This window comes from Pongo pygmaeus, chromosome 9 (assembly GCF_028885625.2).
Source record: "Pongo pygmaeus isolate AG05252 chromosome 9, NHGRI_mPonPyg2-v2.0_pri, whole genome shotgun sequence".
In the NCBI taxonomy this organism is placed as follows: Eukaryota; Metazoa; Chordata; class Mammalia; order Primates; family Hominidae; genus Pongo; species Pongo pygmaeus.
Genome location: NC_072382.2, coordinates 60878447 through 60900229, shown reverse-complemented (window position 1 = coordinate 60900229; position 21783 = coordinate 60878447). Strand labels below are relative to the sequence as shown.

At 42.9% G+C, this 21783-nt stretch overlaps 1 protein-coding gene and 1 long non-coding RNA gene across 4 annotated transcripts in view; one reads left to right on the top strand and one right to left on the bottom strand.

The window, feature by feature from the left end:
- INSC (INSC spindle orientation adaptor protein) overlaps positions 1-16171 on the top strand; it is a 100431-nt gene extending 84260 nt beyond the window's left edge. The window contains exons 9-13 of one of the 3 annotated variants that reach the window (XM_063672234.1): positions 4614-4680; positions 7933-8088; positions 9463-9539; positions 10562-10640; positions 14890-16171. In XM_063672234.1, the coding sequence (XP_063528304.1) occupies positions 4614-4680; positions 7933-8088; positions 9463-9539; positions 10562-10640; positions 14890-14903 (393 nt within the window). In that variant the 3' untranslated portion in view covers positions 14904-16171. The remainder of the gene's footprint in view (positions 1-4613; positions 4681-7932; positions 8089-9462; positions 9540-10561; positions 10641-14889) is intronic. The other 2 variants (XM_054438929.2, XM_063672233.1) reach the window with 2 other exon arrangements.
- LOC129007723 (uncharacterized) lies at positions 13986-21570 on the bottom strand. Its single transcript, XR_008492389.1, has 3 exons — positions 21452-21570; positions 14841-14987; positions 13986-14603 (listed from the first exon to the last, which is right to left on the bottom strand). It is a non-coding gene; the product is annotated as an uncharacterized LOC129007723 (long non-coding RNA).
- Between the last annotated feature and the right edge of the window lie 213 nt (positions 21571-21783).

Below are 21783 nucleotides of genomic sequence, written 5' to 3'. Positions count from 1 at the left end.
TCTCCATGCCTGTCCAGCCCTCTCAGGTCCTGCGCCCTGGGACCTGGGCCATGTCTGCCAGAGGGAGGAAAAGCCTCAAAAGAGAGCAGAAGAGGAGAGGGCTATACCTTCTCCTGGGCTCTCCTGCCTCTCTGGCCTTGGAAAAGAAAGTATGTTCAAAGAGATCACACCTTTCTTCCCTTAGATCCCTTAATTAATTCTACAAATCAATGTCCTTGTCTGGATTCTTTCTGCTCTTTGGTAGAGGAAGTGGTGTGGAGGGAAGAGGGTGCAGAGAAGCACTGGGCTTCCCCTAGAGCAGGGCTATCCAATCTTTTGACTTCCCTGGGCCACAATGGAAGAAGAATTGTCTTGGGCCACACATAAAATACACTAACACTGACAATAGCTGATGAGCTAAAAAGAAAAATCACACACAAAAAATCTCATAATGTTTTAAGAAAGGTTACAAATCTGTGTTGGGCCACATTCAAAGCTGTCCTGGGCTACATGTGGCCTGCAGGCCATGGGTTGGACAAGCTCGCTAGAGGCTGAAAATTATTCTGCTTTTTGTTCTCAGGGCTGCAGTTGACATTGTTGCTGCAAAGTTCAGAGAGTTAACACGGTGATAATAGAAATCTAAATATTCATCTGGCAATTAAAGAATAATTCTAATTACAGTCATACAAGCTGTTGGCTTTTTGGTCCTAATTTCTGCACAGCATAAAAGTAATTATAACATTTCATGAAATATATGCCAGGCTTTCTTTGTTGAAAGTTCTTTAGATCAGAGCACCTGTCTCTACTTGGGTGTCCTGGGTATTCTTCACTTGCCTTGAATGCAGTTTGGTCTTCAGTATTAGTTTCCAGCAAGGGAACACAGGCAGAGTCAGGTGTGATCAGGGCTGACTACTGAGACACTGCTAGGATAAGAGGCAGGCCTGGTTCACACCTTGGCATCGGCCTGCAGACAAGTGTTTCTCCTCCGTGTGCGCTGACATCAAAAGGCCTCTCCAACCTCCTTCCTACCACACAGGGGCATTTCTTCTTGAACTAGTGACATGGGAGGTCCCCTGCTATCCTGGATCAATTTCCTGTCTGCCTCAATTTTCATGTCTTTGGAGGCCAAAGAAACAATAATTTGAAAATGCCACAGAAGGTAGTGAATACACACTTTGCTGTTCTTCTGATGGGAGGGGTTGACCTGATCTGGGACAGGCTTGCCTTTGGGAGGGATCTCACATTAGCAGCGTGTCTTGGCCACATGGATGCTCAGCCCCCTGAGTGCTGCATGTTACTTGGCTAGCGTTTCTTGACACAGTCTCTCAAGGCTTGGGTCCTTTCAGGTTCTCCTGCCCAGAGCGAGCCATATTTATTTTATTTAACAAAGGGTGCTTGATATTAACTCACTGAATGCTCATACAGGTCTTAAAAGATGCCTTTTATTTATTTACTTACTTATTTAGAGACGGAGTCTTGTTATATTGCTCAGGCTGATCTCAAACTCCTGGCTTCAAGTGATCCTCCTGCCTCAGCCTCTGGAGAAGCTGGGATTAAAGGCATGAGCTATGGTGCCTGGCTGAATTATTTTTATTTCTTGTGGTAGGGCCCCCAAGGATGTCCACATCCTAATCCTCAAAACCTGTGAATAAGTTACTTTATATAGCGACATGGGTTTTATAGATGCGATTGAGTTAAGATCTTGACATAGGAATATTATCCTTGATTATCCAGGCAAATCCAGTGTCATCACAGAAGTTCTTGTAAGAGGGAGAGAAGAGGGTCAGAGTCAGAGAATCAAATGTGATGAAGGAAGCAAAGGTCAGAAGGATATACTCCCCTGAGCCAAAGAATGAGAGCAGCCTCCAGAAGCTGGAAAATAGAAACTAGGAAATTGATTTTCCTCTAGAGCCCCCAGAGTAAATGAAGATCTGTCAACAACTTGATTTTTGCTATGTAAGACACATTTAGAACTTCTGACTTCTAAAACTGCAAGATAAAATTGTGTCATTTTAAGCCACTAAGTTTGCGATAATTTGTTATAGCAGCAATAGAAAATGAATACACCAAGGCACAGAAGGTTAGGTAACATGGCCAAGATCACAGCAAAATATGATAGAGCCAGGATTTAGATGTAGGTTGAGCTACACGCTTAGCTATCACATTATACTGACCTCTCACCTAGGGCCTCTCTCAAGGATGATGTCCTCTGGATTCACCAAACAAATGCAGGGGGAATGGTGCCCTTTCACTTAGGTGGAATAGAACTTAATTGAACATCATCAGACAAGACTGAATTAGCCTGGGCCGGGGAAACTGTCTGTCTGGCTCCTGCACTCTGCCCCCTGACAGCATTGTTAACTTGTATCCAACCAGGTAAAACAGCTGTCCCTAAAATCTCACCCATGGACTTGACTGTGAGGATAAACATTGACCTCTTTCCCCTCTATGTTATGGTGCACACAAGGATGTTTCACAAGGGGGACTCAAAGCAAGGCATAATTGGCATTTATTCAAATTGTGCTTAATTGAATACTTCATCTGCACCTCCAGAAAACCACATGGGGTACAGGCTCTGTAGAGAGGAAGTAATTTTCATTAACAGGATCTAAATTAGTCTGACACAAAGACCTACGTGGTGCCTGTGACACGGCTAATAATTACTGCGTAATGAACCCGTTGCCGCGGACAAAGGTTTCCTTTTCTTTTCCTAGTTTGTCCTTCTTCCTTCCTTTACCTCCCTTCCTCCCTCCTTCCCTCCTTCCTTCCTTCCTCCATGAATCTGCATGTCAAGTAAGTGTTTTTATTCAGAAAGGGCAGCCTGGTGATGGTGGGATGTCTCAGCCCCTGTGTGGTAGAAACAGAGTCCATGCTTCCTGCTAACAGCCCAGAGATAGCCAAATAAACTCTAAACTGACATGGACTTGGCCGTGTACCTCCTCCCTCATAAGAATGTGCACACGATGCCTCTTGGGGAACTTTCCAACCCAACTTTTTCATCCCAGCTTTTTCCTCTAACTCCTTCCACTGAGCCCACAAACACAATCTTAAAAAGTGCAAAAATAAGTAAATAAATATGTAAAAGAACCTCTAAGTCCTAAACCTCCTTTAGTCCTATTATCTTCTTAACTGCAAATAGGAGCTTGTCACCCCCTTCATAAAACACCTGGTGGTACAGAGTCGATTTCAGGATAAAGGTTCTGGAGTATTCTCCTGTGCTTCCTCTGGCAACCCACTGTAGTCATGGTTATCCAACCAGGCCCCTGATGGAGTCTGAGCTGGAAGGGGTTGTCACACACACAGATGCTGCAGCAGCCTAAGAATGTGGAATCCCCTTCCAACATGTGTTTAGAAGGAAAGGGGAGAGAGAGATATTCTATTAATATGGTAAAGTTTTTCCTTTCTGTTTAAAGGAAGATATTTTTTAAATGTATTTGTTATCCAGAGTACAATAGTAATATTTGTTATCCAGAGTAATTAAAATGTAGATAATACTCTCTCGGTAGACGTCACATTACTATCCAGTTTCAGAAATTTAGCTGCCTGAATTCTACTCAGTAGACTGTCAACTGCTGTCTCAGCGGAGGGGGGACACAGTCTTTGCTTATACCATCCTGCAAGCTTTGAAGAAACCTTTCGAGAGAGAGGCTTGTACCAGTGAGAAATGTTTTTTAATTTTATTTTATTATTTATTCTAATAATACTTGAGAGCGCTGTCCATTTCTGTGAAAGTGGGTGAATTTTCATCTTGCTATTTATGTCAGGAGCAGTGTTGTGGGTGGTATCTGAGTTAACAGGTGCCATGTTTCCAATCTATTCCAGTAGCATTTTGGCACCCTTTTGCAGTTTGGGGTCCCTGGAATGAGTCCTCTGTCAGGCCATTCCTTAATCCAGTTTGTGCTGTGAGTTCTTTTTTCCCTTGACTGTACCAGGGGAGGCTGGTTACAACCCACAAAGCTGTAACTGAGACTCACTGTCCACCTGGTGTCAATACCCCATTTCCTACAGGCAGAGACTTTCAGTGATGACTGATAAGCGAGGCTTACCACAGACTTGTAACGTGCAGCTGAGTATGCACTTTCTCATCAGATTCCATATAATACCCAATACTTGATAACACTGCCTCTTCCTACTCATGCCCTCTAACGTGACCTTAGCCTTCATTCATCACAGGTTGAAAGTAGGTGAGGGTTAGTATCCAGGAAAGAAGCTGGGATGGAAGAAGTCAACCCAGAGTAAGAGCTAGCTGTCAGGAGGACAAGCCAGCACAGAGGAGTTTGAGGGGCCAGGGACCTGCTTGTTCTGTCTGCATTTCAGGACTGGGGACCAGAGCAGAAAGACAACTGGGCCCCAACTTCACCCAGGGTTATGCTAGTCTTTCCAGGGTGTCCTGGGGCCCTTGGGGGCCGCCCTATAGCCATAGGCTGATAAATCGGCATTAGTCACCGGGGAAATACATCTGGGTGGCAGGAGCCCATAGGATGGAAGAAAATGCCATGGAAGTATAGGCCCGGTGGACAGGAAGGAGTCACAGGATAAAAGGAAGCTTTGTAGCCCCTGGCTGACCTGTCTGTAGGGAGGACCATTAGGATCAGGTGTGCTCATTTTCTCAGTTTCTAAATTCTCTTTTCCAGATTGTGACCATCTTGGCAAACATGTCTGTCCTAGAACAGTGTGCCTCTGACATCATTCAGGAGAATGGTATGCCTTTGCAGCATTGTACATGTTATGTGGACTATCTGGATGTAGGGGACTGTGTCTTTGTGCTTGTGTGAATGCCTGTGCAGGTATGTAAATAGGTACATGTGGCCGGGTGCAGGGATCACGCCTGTAATCCCAGCACTTTGGGAAGCAGAGGTGGGCGGATCGACTGAGGTGAGGAGTTGGAGACCAGCCTGACCAACATGGCGAAACCCCGTCTCTACTAAAAATACAGAAATTAGCTGGGTGTGGTGGTGGGTGCCTGTAATCTCAACTACTCAGGAGGCTGAGGCAGGAGAATCACTTGAACCTGGGAGGCAGAGGTTGCAGTGAACGGAGATCACGCCATTGCACTCCAGCCTGGGTGACAGAGCGAGACTCTGTCTCAAAAAAAATAAATAAAAAAAAAAAAATAGGTACACGTGTCTCCACACTTGCATGAGCATATATGTGTGTGCTTGTATGTGTGCAACTGGGTCTGTATATGTGAATATTTGTTTGCTTTTGTGAGGCCTAAATTCTAGTGGAAGACAGATAATGCATAAGATGATAGCAAATGTCCAGCGATGATAGCGTGACAGTGCCCTGGGGAATATGAAGCAGGGAAGAAGAGTAAGGTAGTCTCAGGGTCGGGGGGTGGTGGTTGCTATTTTAATAGGGTTGTGAGGAGAAGGCAAATATTTCATTATGATCCTCAAATAAAAAAAATCTATTCCTACCAAGGGATACATTCCAACTTTAAATTGTTCCTATCTTACTGGATTTGGCAACAGTAGAAAGCTGAGGAAGGGGTGAGAATGGGAGAGCAGGTCAGGGCAACCTGAATGTCTTGAGCCCTCACTGAGTGCATCTCTTCTCCCGCTTGCTCCCTTGTTCCATCTTGTGCTGAACATGTCACCAAGGTCCAGGTGGGGCGGGCCAGGTTTCATCGGCCTGGAAGCTGATCTAAGCTGTTTCTGCCAAAGGACAAGGTGGCTGCCTTGCAGCTGGGAGCAGAGATGGTGAGGGCTTCCTGTGACTGGGAAATAAGGGAGCAATTAGCAACCAGTTGGAAACCAGAGACGCTAATGAGGCGGAGTGAGCTGGGAGCCTGTGCCTGCTGCCTCTGTTCTTGCTAAACCCCCTTCTCCCAGGCTTCCCTGCTGTCTTAACAAACATACACTTTCCCATCCCCCATTGCTCTGTTACTAATTGAAGGACATCATTTTGTGTTAATTTTAAGTGATTGAGCTAATAATGAGAAACTTTGCTGAGCCAGCTGAGGCCATGAAGCTGAGCTATTGCATCTGTGCCCTGTTCTTTCGGTACTTATAGAGCCTTACGTTGAAGTGTTCAGTGGGAGTGGGTCTCCATAGGCCTGTGAATTTGAGATTGGAATATCTGGCATCTGTAGAGGGTTTTATGGTTCACAAAGTGCTATTGACTGACTGACTCAGTAAACAGTTATTGAGACCTAACATGTGCCTGGCATTGTGCTAGACAATGAGAACAGAGATAACTAAATCCCTGTCTTTGTCCTAGAGGATTTCACAGTCTAGACAGAGAGCATAACTTAACAAAAGTGACATATGATAAAAATATAACATCTACAATAGAATAATGCAACAGAGGGAGGTTGGCATGGTGGTTGAGGTTGAAAACTGGAACCATACTCTGTGGGTTTGAATCCTGGCACTGTTGTTTACTAACCATATGACCTCTCTGTTTTTTCATCTGCAAAATGAGAATAATCCCTACCTCATAAGGATGTTGTGAGGATTAACATGAAGCATGTTAGAAGATTGGCTGGCACAGAATGAGCACTATGCTAAGCCCCTCTGCTCTTTCAGGAAACAGTGGCAGTCTCACGGGGTTTACCTGAAGAGAGTTTAATGAAGGAGCTATTTTCCAAAGCAGGGCAGGATTTGAGGAATCAACAATGGTGTCAATGCAACTGGGGTCTACTGGAAGACAGGCCTCTTAGGTCTGGACAGGGCAAATCTTGTTGTGCAGACTGGGCTTTGAGAGTCCATGGTCTAAATCACAGGTTGCAAACTTAGATGCCTACAAAATTCAGACAGGTAATGTAAATGGACGAGGTGAGCTCACCAGAGACAGGATCAATCTCTTTTAAAGAAGGAACTCATAATAAGCTTTAACAATTTGTTGTGCAGAAATGAGGTCCTAGGGTTAAAATTCAGGAGGCAGTTTCAGAAGTCAGAAATTTAGATTTTTATAGAAATCCTCCAATTAGCACACTATCAAAAATCTAAAAAAATTGTAGACACTGTGTGGTGCAACAAAACAAAGCAAAACTATAGCCTTGGGTCATGTCTGGTTTAAGTTCTAAGCTGGCAGGAGCCACTGGGTGCAGAAGAGGGGAGTGTGGGATGGGCAGTTGGGCAACAGCTCACACAGAAGATGAACTTTTGCTACAACCTGCAGGATGGAGTTTTTTAGATGGAGCATCAAGAGGGAAAATGGCATCCCTTGTAGAAAGAAAGAGTGGGTAAAGGCAAGGAGGTATGAGTGGACAAGGGTGTGGTTTCTAGAACAATCAGAAGACAAATCTGGTTTCAGGGAGAGGTAGGAGGCTTCTCAGCAAAGATTATTCAGGTTGAAATCTCTCAGTCTAACCACTGCACCCTTTTCCAGCTTGAGTTTACTCTAAAACATTTGATCTAGTCAATATCCAGCTTAGGTTTGGATCACCTCTTACCTGGGGGATTCATCACCACTGGACCTGTCTCAGATACAGCCAGTATCAGAAGTGAAGAGGTGATGTAGAGAAACCAGTTATCTGAGTTTCTTCCATTTTCTTAATCCTGAATGTGATGCTACATCTGAATTTTAATAGCGGCTCCCCCAACTGCTAACCATGTGACACTGGGCAAGATACTTCACTTCTCTCTGGGCTTCAAATTGGAATTGTAATGGTACCTAATACATGAGGCTACTGGAAGGTTTTAGGGCATTATGCATTTACTATGCATTTAGCACAGTGCTGAGTGTGTAGTAAAAGCTCAATAATAGCATTAAAAAATAAAGATGTCTTCAGATGCTCCTCCCAAGTATAGTGACTTGGTACATGGAGACACCCTCAGGAGAAGAAGGCAGGGAGGAACAGCCTTGTCCAGCTTCCTCCCTGTGGGTGAGACCCCTGAAGTCATCCTGACAGCCTTTGCTTGCACCCTGCAGCCATCTGTCCAGCTAGCCCCATGGGGAAGGCTCCATGCTGGGGTAGGTACAAACTGTTCCTTGCTTCCTGCCTAGGAGTCCAGCTTATCATGGGCATGCTGTCTGAAAAGCCAAGGTCTGGGACCCCTGCTGAGGTGGCAGCCTGTGAGCGAGTCCAGCAGAAAGCTGCAGTGACCCTGGCTCGTCTCAGCCGAGACCCAGATGTGGCACGGGAGGCCGTGCGGCTCAGCTGTGAGTGGTGCTTTCTGGCTGTGGCTGGAGTGGAATGGGGGGATTGGGGGTGGGAACAGCTCTGATTTCACAGTGGCAACAGTGGACATAGGGCAAGAGCTGGCTGGCATAAGCCCTGTCTCTGGGGGCTCAGGGGTGGAGGCTCAGGGGTGCAGCCCCTGGTCTAGTTTGTAACTTGGGGCTGAAGCCAGAGGGAGAAAGGACCTAGAGAGGTGAAAGTTGGCCAGAACAGTGACTCACCTGCAGACTGTTAATAAGAACCCCATTCTTTCATTCACTCATTCATTTATTCACTTGCTCAGTTATTCATATACTCATTTATTTACTTATCTACTCACTTGTTCATTTACTCATTAATTTATCCTTTAGTTCATTTATTCATTAACCCATTCATGACTTCATTATTCACTATTAACTCATTCATTAATTCACCCATTAACATGCTCATTCATTCAGTTAGTCACTTATTTACCCAACAAATATTGTCAGAGCACCCACCCTATGCTAATCTCTGTTCTGAGCGCTGGGCATGTAACACTGGATATGACATTGTCCTGACCCCAGGGGCTCACAGTCTCATGGAGGTAACAGATAAAAAAAGAGATATTCTCACTTCAGTATCATGGGAGTGACACCCGAAGCATGTCCATGGTGCATTTGGCATGCACAAGAAGTAGCTCATGTTTATCTGGGTGAGTCAAAGAATGGTTTAACAAGGGGGTGAGTCCTCTGCTGTGGTTTGATGGGTAAGTTACTCCTATCTGAAGGCTGAGGAAGGGCTCTTCAGGAAGAAGCATGAGAAAAGGCATGGCAGTGTCACCAATCATCCAGGTACCCAGAGAGACAGCCTGGGGCAGCAGAGGGTTTCTGTTCCTTCAAGACCTTACAGAGGATGGACACACAGACTGCATTTGCATACCTTCTACTACTATCGTATAATGAGGGTGTCTTTTTTTTCTTAAAGTGTAAAAAGAAGTCAGTCTGCATTGCAAAGCTGTCATTCACTTAACTCTCCTCAGTAAAGCCCTAGGAAATATTAGTAGAGTCTGTAGTTTTATGTTATTTTAGCCACAGTGTATTTTCTGATTGAAATTGGCACTTGAGAAAAAAAAAGACACAGCTAGGAATTTTGTCTGGTAAAGATTCAAATGTTAACCCACATCTGTGGGTTTGGCTTGGACTCTCCAGCTTGGCCTGATCCTGACCAGGGTCTGTTCACCACTGAGGGAGTAGAAAGTTTCCACCACAGACTCCCCCAGGTGGGTTCAGTCCCCTTCTCTGGCAGATTGGGTGTGCAAGGGAGGCCCAGAACCTCTGGGTCAGGCCTGGCTGGGCCCCATCCTGGGCCTGAGGTTCTCCCTGTGTCTCCTACAGGCATGTCCCGTCTCATCGAGCTCTGCAGATCCCCATCAGAGAGGAACAGCAGTGACGCCGTGCTTGTGGCCTGCCTGGTGAGTTCTCAGTCTTCCCCCAGCTTTTCCCCTGGCCTTCGGTATGCAGACAAGGGGGCCAGGAGAACTGGCTGTGCTGTGGCTGGCTTCAGTAAGCCATAAAACTTCTCTGGGCTTTAGCTCTTCTCTTTAGGATTGTGATCATTGTAATATTTGTTTCACTTCATTCATAAAATCGTGATGAAAATTATATGAGGGCTGAGAAACTCCCTCTTCCCTCTGTTCTACCACTACAATTTTAGAAACCAGGAACCTTTGAGGTTCCCGTGGAAAGCTAGCTGGTCGTGTCTATGTCATGGTGCCTGCAGAACATGGGAGCTAGGATAGGGATATCCCCTGCCTATTCCAAAGGGAATAAAGTGAGAAAAGCCTCCATTTATCCCTACAGGGAGCTCATCTGCTGGTGCTCTTCTAGCATTGTAGCTCCCTCCTCCTTTGTGGAATAGAAAGAGAACGAACACGACAAGACAGAGTGGACTATTCAGCAGCCACCTGGATCCTCACCTTGAACACAAGCAAGTGTATCCTAGGAAGTCCCCACCCAACTTCTTTTTGCTAGGGGTCCACCATGAAATAATCAATAGTACCAGACAGAAAATGCACGCTTCATCCATATATTCTTCCCTACTAGGTCTCTAAGGACTCCCAAAATAGAGTAGCTTCCATTTAGAAACATTTAGGAGCAGGGAAGCCACTCTATAAACACAACCCTTAACTTCCAGAAGAAAGTGCCAGCTCTTGTGATCAAAGAACATAAGGGGGAAGTGATGGATTTAAAGATCCTTCAAGCTGTCTCACAGTAAAGTCCTCTTCTCAGCCCATTTTGAGCTGAGCTTGTCTCTTTTCTGGGAGTTTCTGATAGGCGTTGTGCAGTTGTAGAAACAGCGGGGCATTGCAGTCAATCAGACCTGTCTTGGTTGTACCATTAATGAGCTGTGTGACATTTGATAAGTCACTCAGTGCTAAACATTTTATTCAATAAATGTTTACGGAATGATTCTGTGTTCCATTCACTGTTCTAGGCTATGGGGATACAGCTGCAGGTAAAAAAGACAAAAATCTCTGCCCTCCTGCTGTGGCTTTTATTTTGGTACATTCAAGGCAATCTTAATCTTTTTGTGCCTTTGGTGGTCTGGTGAAGCTTACGGACCCCTTTTCAGAATAATCTTTTAAATGCAAAAAATAAAATATATAGAATTAAAACCAAAACCAATTATATTAAAAATTAGTAAACTATTTAAATATGTGATATATTAATATATTTGCTTTTTAGTCAACACATTAAATAAGACCTAGCAGTAAGTCTAATAAGTATTGTCATCTTGACTCATGCAGACCATAAATGGTATTTGAAAATATTTTCAACAACTTTCACGGGCTGTGAAAGTATTTGTAATTTCTACTGGGAAATCACAAATCACAGGGATTGCAAAGATGCCATGGTTTGTTGCTGCATTCACATTGCAACTGAAGGAAATGCTAAGTTTCAGTTACAGGTTGGTGAAAATAAAGATGTAACTTTTTCTCATTCAAGTTCACAGATCCTCTTAATTCTGCCTGTTCTAGCAAGTGAAGTGAGAGGAAATTAACATGTAATGATTGGCCCCAACTACCACTGCCTGACACTGAATAGGCCCTGAGGAAATGTTGGTAGCATTGAAGGCACTTGGGAAACTATAAAGCTCCATTCAGATATGAGGGCTTGTGATTATTACAGCTATCATTTTTATTAGTGTGAAGGAGAGTGCACAGAAGAGCTTGGATACTATCTTTAATCACTTGAAGGACTTTCAAGCCGAAAAGGGATTATGTCTTGTGGATGAGCTGGTGGATGCTGAAGAGAACCCCTCCCTCCCTAATCCATTCTCCGTGTGGCTTCTGAGTTAATTTTCCTAATGACAGTTTATAATCATGACACTTTCATGAAATCCCCATGGAACCTTTCCATGGTTCCCCATTATCTCTGGGCCACTGTCCACCTGTTCGGCCCTTCTCAGTCTGGCTCAGACCCATCCCTAGGGCCTGTGGACCTCCCACTGTCTCCAGGCCCTGTCCACCTGGGCTAAGCCAGAGCACCCTGAACTGTGCCGTGATCCTTGCTCCCAGCAAATATTTTCTCTATAACTCTGTGTTAAAATTCTGGAAATCCTTCCAAGCTTAGATCTAAATCTCTCTCCTTCACACAATTTTCCAGGAGCTCTCTGTGGTGCAAAGCCAGAGAGTACACAGCATGAATCTGAGCCTCCTTTCTTGGGTTTTGTTTGACCAAGTCCAAGGCAGGTTCCATTATCTTTGTCCCAGGTGTTTTAAGGGGAGGCTCTTGGAATTCAGACATAGGCCTGCCTGATTCTAGAGGCCTGCACTTTTCAACCAGACCATCTTGTTCCAAGCCATGCTCTTTCTCTCCCCTTCTCTTACAGCACTGGTCTCCAGCATTGACTCATGGAGGAGGATTTGTACTTTTCCCCCTCTAGCCTGGAACCTTCCCAGGGCAGGGGACTTTTTCCAGCATTTTGTATATCCATGGGACCTTGAGTTTGATGACTATGTATTAATTGATTTGGGGACTGACAGACTTGCTTCCCCTTTTCCTAGCTCCCAGTCTTGGGGGTGTCCATGGTTTGTCCCTAGGAGTGTTCCAACATTTGAGTGTGGTCTCCTGGCTGGTGAGATTCACTTGGAGCCTAGCCTGGCAGATGGGGTTAGAAGCCACCATTCCTGCTCTTCCCCAAGGCCTTTCCAGCTTCAAAGGCTCCCTTCAGGTAGAGGGAGGAAGTTTCACTTATTGTCTCCCCTGTCTGGGAAAGTGGCAGTGCAGATCGTCTCTCCCAAAAAGAATGGATTTTTCCTGAATGAAGCCGCTGTCAGTAGGTTGCCAGGCTTGTTTAATGCTTGGGTGTTTTCAGGCTGTCTGGGAATGAGATTCTAGGATGACTAGCTGTTTAACCCTCCCAGAGAAGCAGAGGCTGAGAGAAGGGTTGGCAAGGGTGCAGGGTCCTTTGAGGCTGCTGCACACTGAGGAGGGGGTGCTCTGAGCTACTGTAGGGTTCATGTCCTGTAGACTTTCTGGGGACCCTGGGGAGGTAAGGGTGTCTCTTCTCTCTCTGCCGCTCTCTGTTGTGTTTTGCTTTCTGCTTTGCTCTCTTTCTAGGGTTTGCCTTCTCTCTTAGCAGTTTCTCTTTCTTCTTTCCCTTCCTCCCCTCTTTTTATCACCATAACTCCTTTCTCTCCCTCTCTACTCCTTCCTTTTTCTCTCTGCCTCCTTACCTCACCCTACCTCTCTCCTATTATCTCCCCTCCCCCTAAGGGCTCTCTTATTTTCTTTGCCACTATTTCTTTTTTCTCCTCCATCTCTTTTTTATACTTGGTTTTTTTTCTTCACCAAGTTCATCTCTGTCTGTTTTAATATTTCCTTCTTGTTCTTTTTTCTCTATTGTCTCTTTTTCTCTGTTTCTTGGCTATTTCCCTTTTATGGCTAATTTGCTCTCTTGATAGGTCTATGTTCTATTTCTCTGTGTCTCCTTGTCTCCCTTCTTGCTTTATTTTTATCCCTAATGCAAAAATGCATTGGTGGCCTTATTTCCTTATCTTCAGAAAATCCCTGGTTCTGTTTTCATGATGACAACTCAGGGAAAATGGGGTTATCTTTCCCAGTTGGAGCCAAGAAGAATCAGAAAGTGCTGTGAAGTTTATCCTTGTTAGCCTATGGGGTAAACCACGCCCCATGAGAGTCGAGATGTGTTAGTTAGAGACAGTTCTGGGGAGTCTACTTCCTGTTGCTAGGGTCACAGACCCTCCTCATTAATGCACAGAGACACACGCTCCTTCTCTTTGACCCGGCCTGGACATGACAGCACCTGTGACTCCCAGCAACCAGCTCAAACTATCCTCTCTTTTCACTTTGTTGGCCTGATTTCTCAGCAACAGGCTACCTGCCATGTCCAGGTAATGAGTGGTACCCCTGCCTTGTGCTCAATATAACCTTGTGTCCTGGGGTTGCAGCATCCTACCTGTGTGCATAGGTCTGAGTGCCCTGGAGTCAGACTCCTGTATGATGTTTGGAAGGCCACTTTCTCCCTCTGAGCCCTAGTTTCCTTATTTCCAAAATGGAGATCATGACACTTAGCTTGCAGCATCATGTAGAGATTAAGTGAGGTGCTATAGGGAGATTCTCAGTGTTTGCATTCCCTCCTTCTTTGCTTCTTTTGCCATTCTAGATATTCCCCCACTCTTTTTGCTTCCAGGGGTGGGAGAGGAGGGGCACTTTGTTCCCTGCTGTGGATATGCTCAGGAAGAGGGAAGAAATTAATATTTATCAAGCACTTAGCATGCATTGTCTCAGTTAACTGGTAAACAGGTCTAGGTAGGTGCACAGCTCACATTTAGTTTCAGGTTGCTCTATCAGCAGATCTCAATATTAAAGCACTTCGTTTATTCATTTCTTTTCAGCCAACATTTATTGAGTCCTGTGCCAACCTCTGTGTTGTCTGCTATAGATACAGAGAAATAGAAAACAAGATCCTTACTCTCGAGGAGCTCAGAGTCTAATGTGGGAGATAAATACCTAAAAGCTAGTTACAGTCAAGTGTGAGAAGCTTGAGGTCAGCCCAGGGGCCCTGGTTGCACAGGGGAGGGAGGGATGGACTGTCTCTGCTTCAGGATAATTGGGGAAGGCTTCATGGGGGAGGTGACAATAGACAAGAGCAGGAAGTCACTTCAAGTCACAAGTAAGAGTATGAGCAAGGAGGAGGGGGTATAGCTCAGAGGTAGAGCATTGGACTGCAGATTAAGAATATGAGCAAGGACACATGGACATAAAACAGAAATAGCATACTCATTGCTCATTGTGTGGGGAGCTGGGGAGTGATTTTATTCTGCCAGCACCTCTCTTTCCTGTTCATCCCCCTGGCCAGATGTTGAATTTCTCAGTAGCAGAATCCCTATCTACTTTTACAATATGTTCTCCCTCTCTTTTCTTCTTTTTTCCATAGTGCTTTCTATAGGACCTTGCTGAATTTATGGATGAATGAATAGTTCTTGCTGTTCTAAGGTTACTTTAGGGATCTGGAAATAATAAAGACCATTATTAAGATTATTAACAGCTTTCAGATGACATCTATCTTAGTGATCAAGGTGCAAATAAAGCCAGGTGACCAAGAGATGTGGTTGCTATGTTGACCAGGTGACCAACATGGTGACTGAGGTGCCAAGTGGCCAACATGATGATCAACCCAAATTGTCTGGTAAATGCACCACTTACTGAAATGAACATTTCAGGGTAGGTGAAGGAAATACATGTACCTGACATGGCCCAGTGTGACATGTGTCACTTCTTCTGTCTTCTCCCCAGGCTGCTCTGCGTAGATTGGCTGGGGTCTGCCCCGAAGGCCTCCAGGACTCTGACTTTCAGCAGTTGGTCCAGCCTCGGCTTGTGGACTCCTTCTTACTCTGCAGCAACATGGAGGAGAGTTTTGTGTAGTGAGTGTGGGAGAAGAAAGACATTTGGCTGTTCTCACACCCCCTCTGACTACGCACCAGTGAACACACCTGAGTACACACCAGCTCTCCTCATCTTCTTATTTATACTTAACTTATTTTTGTGTGAAATAAATGGAGGGCAAAATCTTAGAGCAACATCATCAAACAGTCTGTGGTCCTTGGGAATCTTCTTTGTTTTTTATTTTTTGATTTCTGTAGCTTTTCAGTTGCAGATGTTGAAATTCGTAATGACCAATATGACAGATTGTCATGGGTGATTCCAGTTCATCTTATTTTTTCTACTCTCACTATATAATCTTGCCTCATTTTTTAAAACTTTGGAACCAGAGTATTTCAACTGCCTAGGAAGTTTTTTTTTTTTAAGTTGGATTTGCTCTTCCCAAAAATCTAAAATGAATTTAATAATTGGGTAGAATATATTGGAAAGAAGTTTTTTTCTTTAATAAATGGAATCATATAAAATGTATCCCTGATTTTCTTATTAAATTGTATTTTAAACTAAGTTCTTGCTTCCCAGGTTTCATTCCCCAAAAACTTTTCCAACCATTAAAAGTACATACAGAATTGTCTTGTTTTCATAGGCGTGTAAATAGGTTAAGTTCTGAGTGATTTAGTGAGAAACCAAAGTGACTTTCAAAAATACACCCTGCTTCCTTTGGCTTCTTTGCTTTTGTGTAACCTCCTGTTCACCTCCTGGTGAACAGAATCCTCAGATGAGGCTTATTGAATGATTCCTTCTCAAAAGTATACTTGAAAGCAGTGGTGTGCTGAAGCCAGCTCATGCCCACTCACGAGGGACAAGTGTGAGAATTTCTTCCCAGCTCTGCACTCAGTGACCTTGCGTTGGTAGCCATGAGCTACCTCATGAGCCCTCATGTTAAAATTGGCCATAGTGGGAGTATTTAAATCACAGAAATTCGCAGATGCTATAAAGCACAGCTTTCACTTTTTTTTTTTTTTTTTTTTTAGAGAGCTGGTTTACCAATTTCACTGCTTGAAAGTATCACAAAAATCTGGGGATCCTTCTGAAAATATAAATGCCATCATATTGTGGTATAATTTACACAATATAATATAATTGTGTAAAATCATGATTATAATAATGTTTCAAGAAACATTTCTTAAATTCCCAATTACTAGTTTACATGAGTTAACCTAATGAACCAAGTCCTGGGCTAAGCATCTAACGTGCATTATCTAATTTATTCCTCACAATAATCACACGAATATTAATTAGTATATTCATATATGTTATTACATATGATCAGATTATTAAATTACTTGCACAAGGTCACTAGCTAGTAAGTGGTGCTAGGATTTGAATCTGGCAATATCTATTACCAAAGCCTTTGTGCTGAATTCATGTGCTATATACAAAGGTAATGTCTAGGTCCTCCTACCTAATGTGATGATGATGATTATTATTACGAAAGAAAACACTTGTGCAACATTAACCAGGTGCCATGGACTTGTTTTATATTATTCTCAGTATAGATATTAACGTTTACTACTATATACCCATTTTACAGAGAAGAAACAGAGGAAACTCATTTTACAGATACAACAATGGAGCTGAAGTAGCAAGAAAATGGCAGACCCTGAATTCAAACCAAGGTCTTCTGAGTCCTTATACAAAGCTTCAATTTTTAGAAATAAGGTATATATATATATTTCACTGAGTTGTGCAGATTGTTCAGATATTGGCAACTTTCATTATATGATATCAACAAATAACTTTTGTTAATATCATTATGATCTCATCTGAAAAGTTTTTAAATATTGGGAAACTATCAAGCTTGAAAGCATAAATTTTGTCATTGGCAACAAACACTGTCAGTTGTTTCCCTTGAAGAGACGGACTCACTTTGTTCATTTTCGAGCAAATGTCTGCCAAACTCCTCAGTCTCAATAACCACAGTTTGTCAATTATTCTTTCAACTAAAGGTAGTGTTCCACAGAAAAAGCAACTAGTTGATACTGCAATTCAAACAATCACACAAGTGCCTTTCTCTTGAAACTGACACGCATTCTGCTTTGGCATACAGTAGAAATGCCTGAAGTGCAGTTCTCATATCACTCAGAATAGTTAAAATGGCATGTACCAGGGGTCAGAATTTAATACACCTAATAATTTTTACTGCTTCATCAAGGATATTCCTAAGTGGAATTGGCATTTTAAAAATTTAAGTGTGTGGCAGTGAAGAATACAATAACTATAAGTACAGTTTGGTGCCACTGCCTTGATCATATTAAGGTGCAATTTTACTTACCATTGCTTTTGCACCATTAGTGCAAATGTCAATAAGTGGAGAAGGGTAAATAACTTCTTAGTATTTTTATAAAAATAGTTTTGACCTCACAGAGCTCCTGAATGTGTCTTAGGACTCCCCAGAGATCAGGGGCCCTACTTTGAGAATAGCTGATCTAGTTTAATTCTAATTTTATAGTGCGGAAACTGAGGCCTGTGTTGAGGGGAAGCAAATGATTTTTCCCCAAAGCATACAGAATGAAGACTAAATCGCAGCCTTTTGCATTCAGGGTCAAAGTTCTGCCCATTCCTCAATATCAGGCTAGTTGGTCACTAATATCACAGAACTGGAAGAGATTAAAGGAGAGTAGCTCTTTGGATAATATATAACATTGAAAATTTCTACACTGCAACCTTTATTGTGAAGGTGCATGTATATCAACCAGGGGCCTAGTAGGAAACAGAATTTAACTCAGGTGGTTTAAATAACAAAAGTTTTAGTGAAGAGACTACTTGGAGACCTGAATGCCAACTTAAGGGAGCTATGAGGGATGCTGAGTCACCCAGAGACTAACCACCAAGGTAAGCCCTTACCATCCTAAGGGCAGAAGGGTCAAGTGAGATAATAGTGTTACCAAAGTCCACTGACAGCTGCAGTTGTGGCAGAGGGGCTTAGCGGGTGGGAGCCATAGGGACTCAGCCGCTGTGAGGGACATGGAGTCTGGGCAGGGAGGCAGCAGGACAGAAGTACCCAGACCATCTCTTCTCACCTTCTGACCTCCTTCCAGTGCCTCCCATTGGCTAGTACTCTGGTGTGAGCAAGTTATGAAATCCTCTGGAACTAGCCTCTTGAGAAGAGAGCAGGGCAGGGAAGAGTAGAGATTGGATCTGGGTAAGGTTAGGATGGGGCTGAACTGAGAAAAACAGGCACAGGTAGAAAAGTCTACATCCTTTCTTATTCCTCTGAAAAGCAACCAGTATTACTTTGGGCCTGAAGCAAACCAACGAGTAACAGGATTTATGAGACTTGTTTTAGAGAAGGGGAAGATAGGGGGTTATAGGTAGAAGCAAATAATATCCCTCCTTGGAGTCTTGCTTCAGAAAGAAGAACCAGGAAGGATGGAGTAGGAGATGGCAGCACCTGGGGAAAGGGAAGTAGATTGTGTCCCGGGCCTCAGAGTAAGGAAGATACAGATATTCAGGGAACTACCTGTCCCAAGCCTTACAGAAAGGAAGATAGAGATATTCAGAAGTTGGTGCAGAGCTGAATCAACTGCAGCAGACTGTTAAAATCACAGGAGGTCCATAAAGACAGGAGTCAGCATGGTTGATGGTTCCTGGAGATGGGACCAAAGGCTGTGGCCAGAAGTGTGCTCCAGGGAAAGGTAGAAGAGTCTCCACCTTCCACATCAGCCCTTGGCTCTGCCTCATGGATTTTTCCATAGTAACTTTCACCCTGCTGACTCTCTACCTACACTCTGTAGAAGACAACTACTATACTGGGAAGGGCATTGGCCAGCTATGTGGCCTTAGGCCTTCATGATTGAGGCCATGGGCATAAAGTCCTCACTGGTCGGGTGCAGCACAAGTTAGCTCAGGTCACACAGATCAGGTTGGAATGGGGGGTGGCTGATTGATTAAAAGTTAGGATTTTCTTGGCCTAAAGCACACATATGGCCTGAAATCTTCCTTTATCTCTAGGCCCTAGGACAGGATTAAGGCTGGGACTGGGTTCTCAGGAAGCCCACAGGTTGAGTAGAATCTACATCTATATACTATGTCTAGATGGGGAAATCTGGACACCCAGATTCTTTAGGATAGGTAGGCAGCATGCTATGGAGAAAGAGTCACCACCAGTTGGAATCAGGAGGATTCCTCCATGAGTTAAAAATCCTAGCTTTACCACTTTACTGTTGTTGACTTTGGACAGGACTTTGTACTTCTACGAGCTTCTGTTCTCTCATCTGTAAAGTAGGGATAATACTCCTGCCTGATCTCCCTCTTAGGGTTAGGATTAAGATTAAGCAAGATCATTTGTATGGAAGTTCTTAGTAAACTATAAAGTTCTGTGCAAATGTAAGTTGTCATCATCATAACTGTCATCATTTTGGAAAGGACTCCATAGATGATCCAGTACTTCACTTTCCTTATGCTGGGCCCCCTTGACCGTATCACTTCTAACAGAATCCTCCATTATTGCTCACGCATCTCCACTGAATGTCATTACTTTCTCTATTATTTGACAGTCCCTAGGATCATGAAGTTTCACCCTATATGAAGCCATAATCTGAAAATTCATCTGTTGGTCCTAGCATTGGTGTCTACCTCTTGGCATGTTATCTGTTCAACAAAAGAAATTACTCCCAAATTTAGTGGCTTAAAACAATAACAACTACAACAACACAACAACAACAACAACAACAACAAATTTATTCTTATATTTCCTGTGGGTCAGATTTTCAGAAATGGCTTAGCTGAGTGGATATGGCTTAGGATTTCTCGTAAGTTTCTAATGAAGATGTTGAAAGCATTTACAGAATGGCAGAGCAAGGGCTCCCAAAATCTGCTTCTCCATAAAAGCAATGAGAACACTGTTTAAGATTGTAAAAATCAATTTTTTTCAGAACTTTGAAAATTAATTAAAGGCTTGCAATAATCCAGGAAGTTCTAAAGAAAAAGTCCTGAATCTCTGTAAGAACAGTGAGCTTTGTAGTGTTTAACCTGTCTCATTCTCATACCTCTCTCCCCAGCTCCAGGGTATTCTTAAAGACCAGCAGCCTCAAAACTATAATAGCTGTGAAAACCAGCAGCCTAGCAGCTCCTGGAAGAAGCAAAATGAGTTTGGAGTTTCTGTAAAAACTCCAACTAGACATCCACATGCAAAAGAAATCCAACTGGAAAGCTACATTATGCCAAACACAAAAATTAACAGAAAATGCATCATAGACCTAAGTATAAGAGCTAACACTATACAACTCTTTGAAGTAAACATAGGTGTAAATCTTTATAATCTTGGGTTAGACAATGGTTTCTTGGCTATAATACCTAAAGCACAAGTGACAAAAGAACAAATAGACAAATTGGACTTCACCAAAATTAAAAACTTTTGTGCTTGAAAGATCACCAATAAGAAAGTGAAAAGGCAACTCATGGAACAGGCAAAAATATTTTCAAGTCATATATCTGATAAGGGGTTGATATCAGATACAATAAATTCTTATAATTAAACAATAAAAACACAACCCAGTTAATAGCTGGACAAAGGATTTGAATAGATATCTCTCCAAAGGAGACATACAAATGGTCAAAAGGTATGTAAAAGATGCTCAACATCATGAGTCATTAGGGAAAGGAAATCAAAATTGCAATGAGGTACCACTTCATTCTGGCTAGGATGGCTAAAATAAAGAAAAGACAATAACAAGTATTGGTAAGAATATAGAGAAATTGTAATCCTCATACATTGCTGGTGGGATGGTAAAATAGTACAGACACTTTGGAAAACATTCTGTTAGTTCCTCAAAATATTGAACATAGAGTTATATGGCCCAGCAATTCCACTCATGGTATATGTTCAAAAGAAATGAAAATGTATGTTCACACAAAAACTTGTACACTAAGGTTCATAACAGCACTATTCATAGCTGCCCAAAAGTAGAAACAACTCAAATGTCTATTAGCTGATAACTAGTTTTAAAAATATGATAAATCATACAATGGAATATTATTTGGCAATAAAAAATGAAGCATTGATGTAGGCTACAACAGTGATTAACTTTGAACACATTATGCTAAGTGAAAGAAACTAGTACAAAAGGCAACATATTGTATTGTTCCAAATATATGAGATGTACAGAATAGCCAAGCCTGCATGGATAGGCAATCGATTAGTGGTTGTCAGGGGATTTGGGGAGGAGGAATGGGGAGTAACTGCTAATGAGTATGGAGTTTCTTTTTGATGTGATGAAAATTAACGGTGAATGTTGCACAACTCTGTGAATATACTGAAAATCCAGTGAATTATATACTTTAAAAGGATGAATTTATGATATGTGAATTATATCCCAATTAAAACTGTTACTTTAAAAAAGATGTCAGCCAGGGCTGCGATCATGTGAAGACACAAATAGGATTGGAGGATCTGCTTTCAAGGTTGCTCACTCACCTGGCTGGCAAGTTGGTGCTGGTTAGTAGTGGGAGGCCTCGGTTCCTCTTCATTTGAGCCTCTCCGCAGGCTGCTTCAGCGTCCCCTTGATATGGCTTTTAGCTTCCTCTAGAGTGAGTGATCCAACAAAGATAGAGGCTGACAGAATCTATCCTTTTTATGAGCTAGCCTTAGAAGTCACTTAGATGACTTCTGACACATTTTGTTAGTTAGAAGCGTGTAACTGAATCTAGCCCTCATTCAAGGAAAGGGGAATGAAACTCCACTTCTTGAAGAGTGGATGAATTATCAAAGAATTTTCAGACATATTTTAAAACCACCACATTGATTAT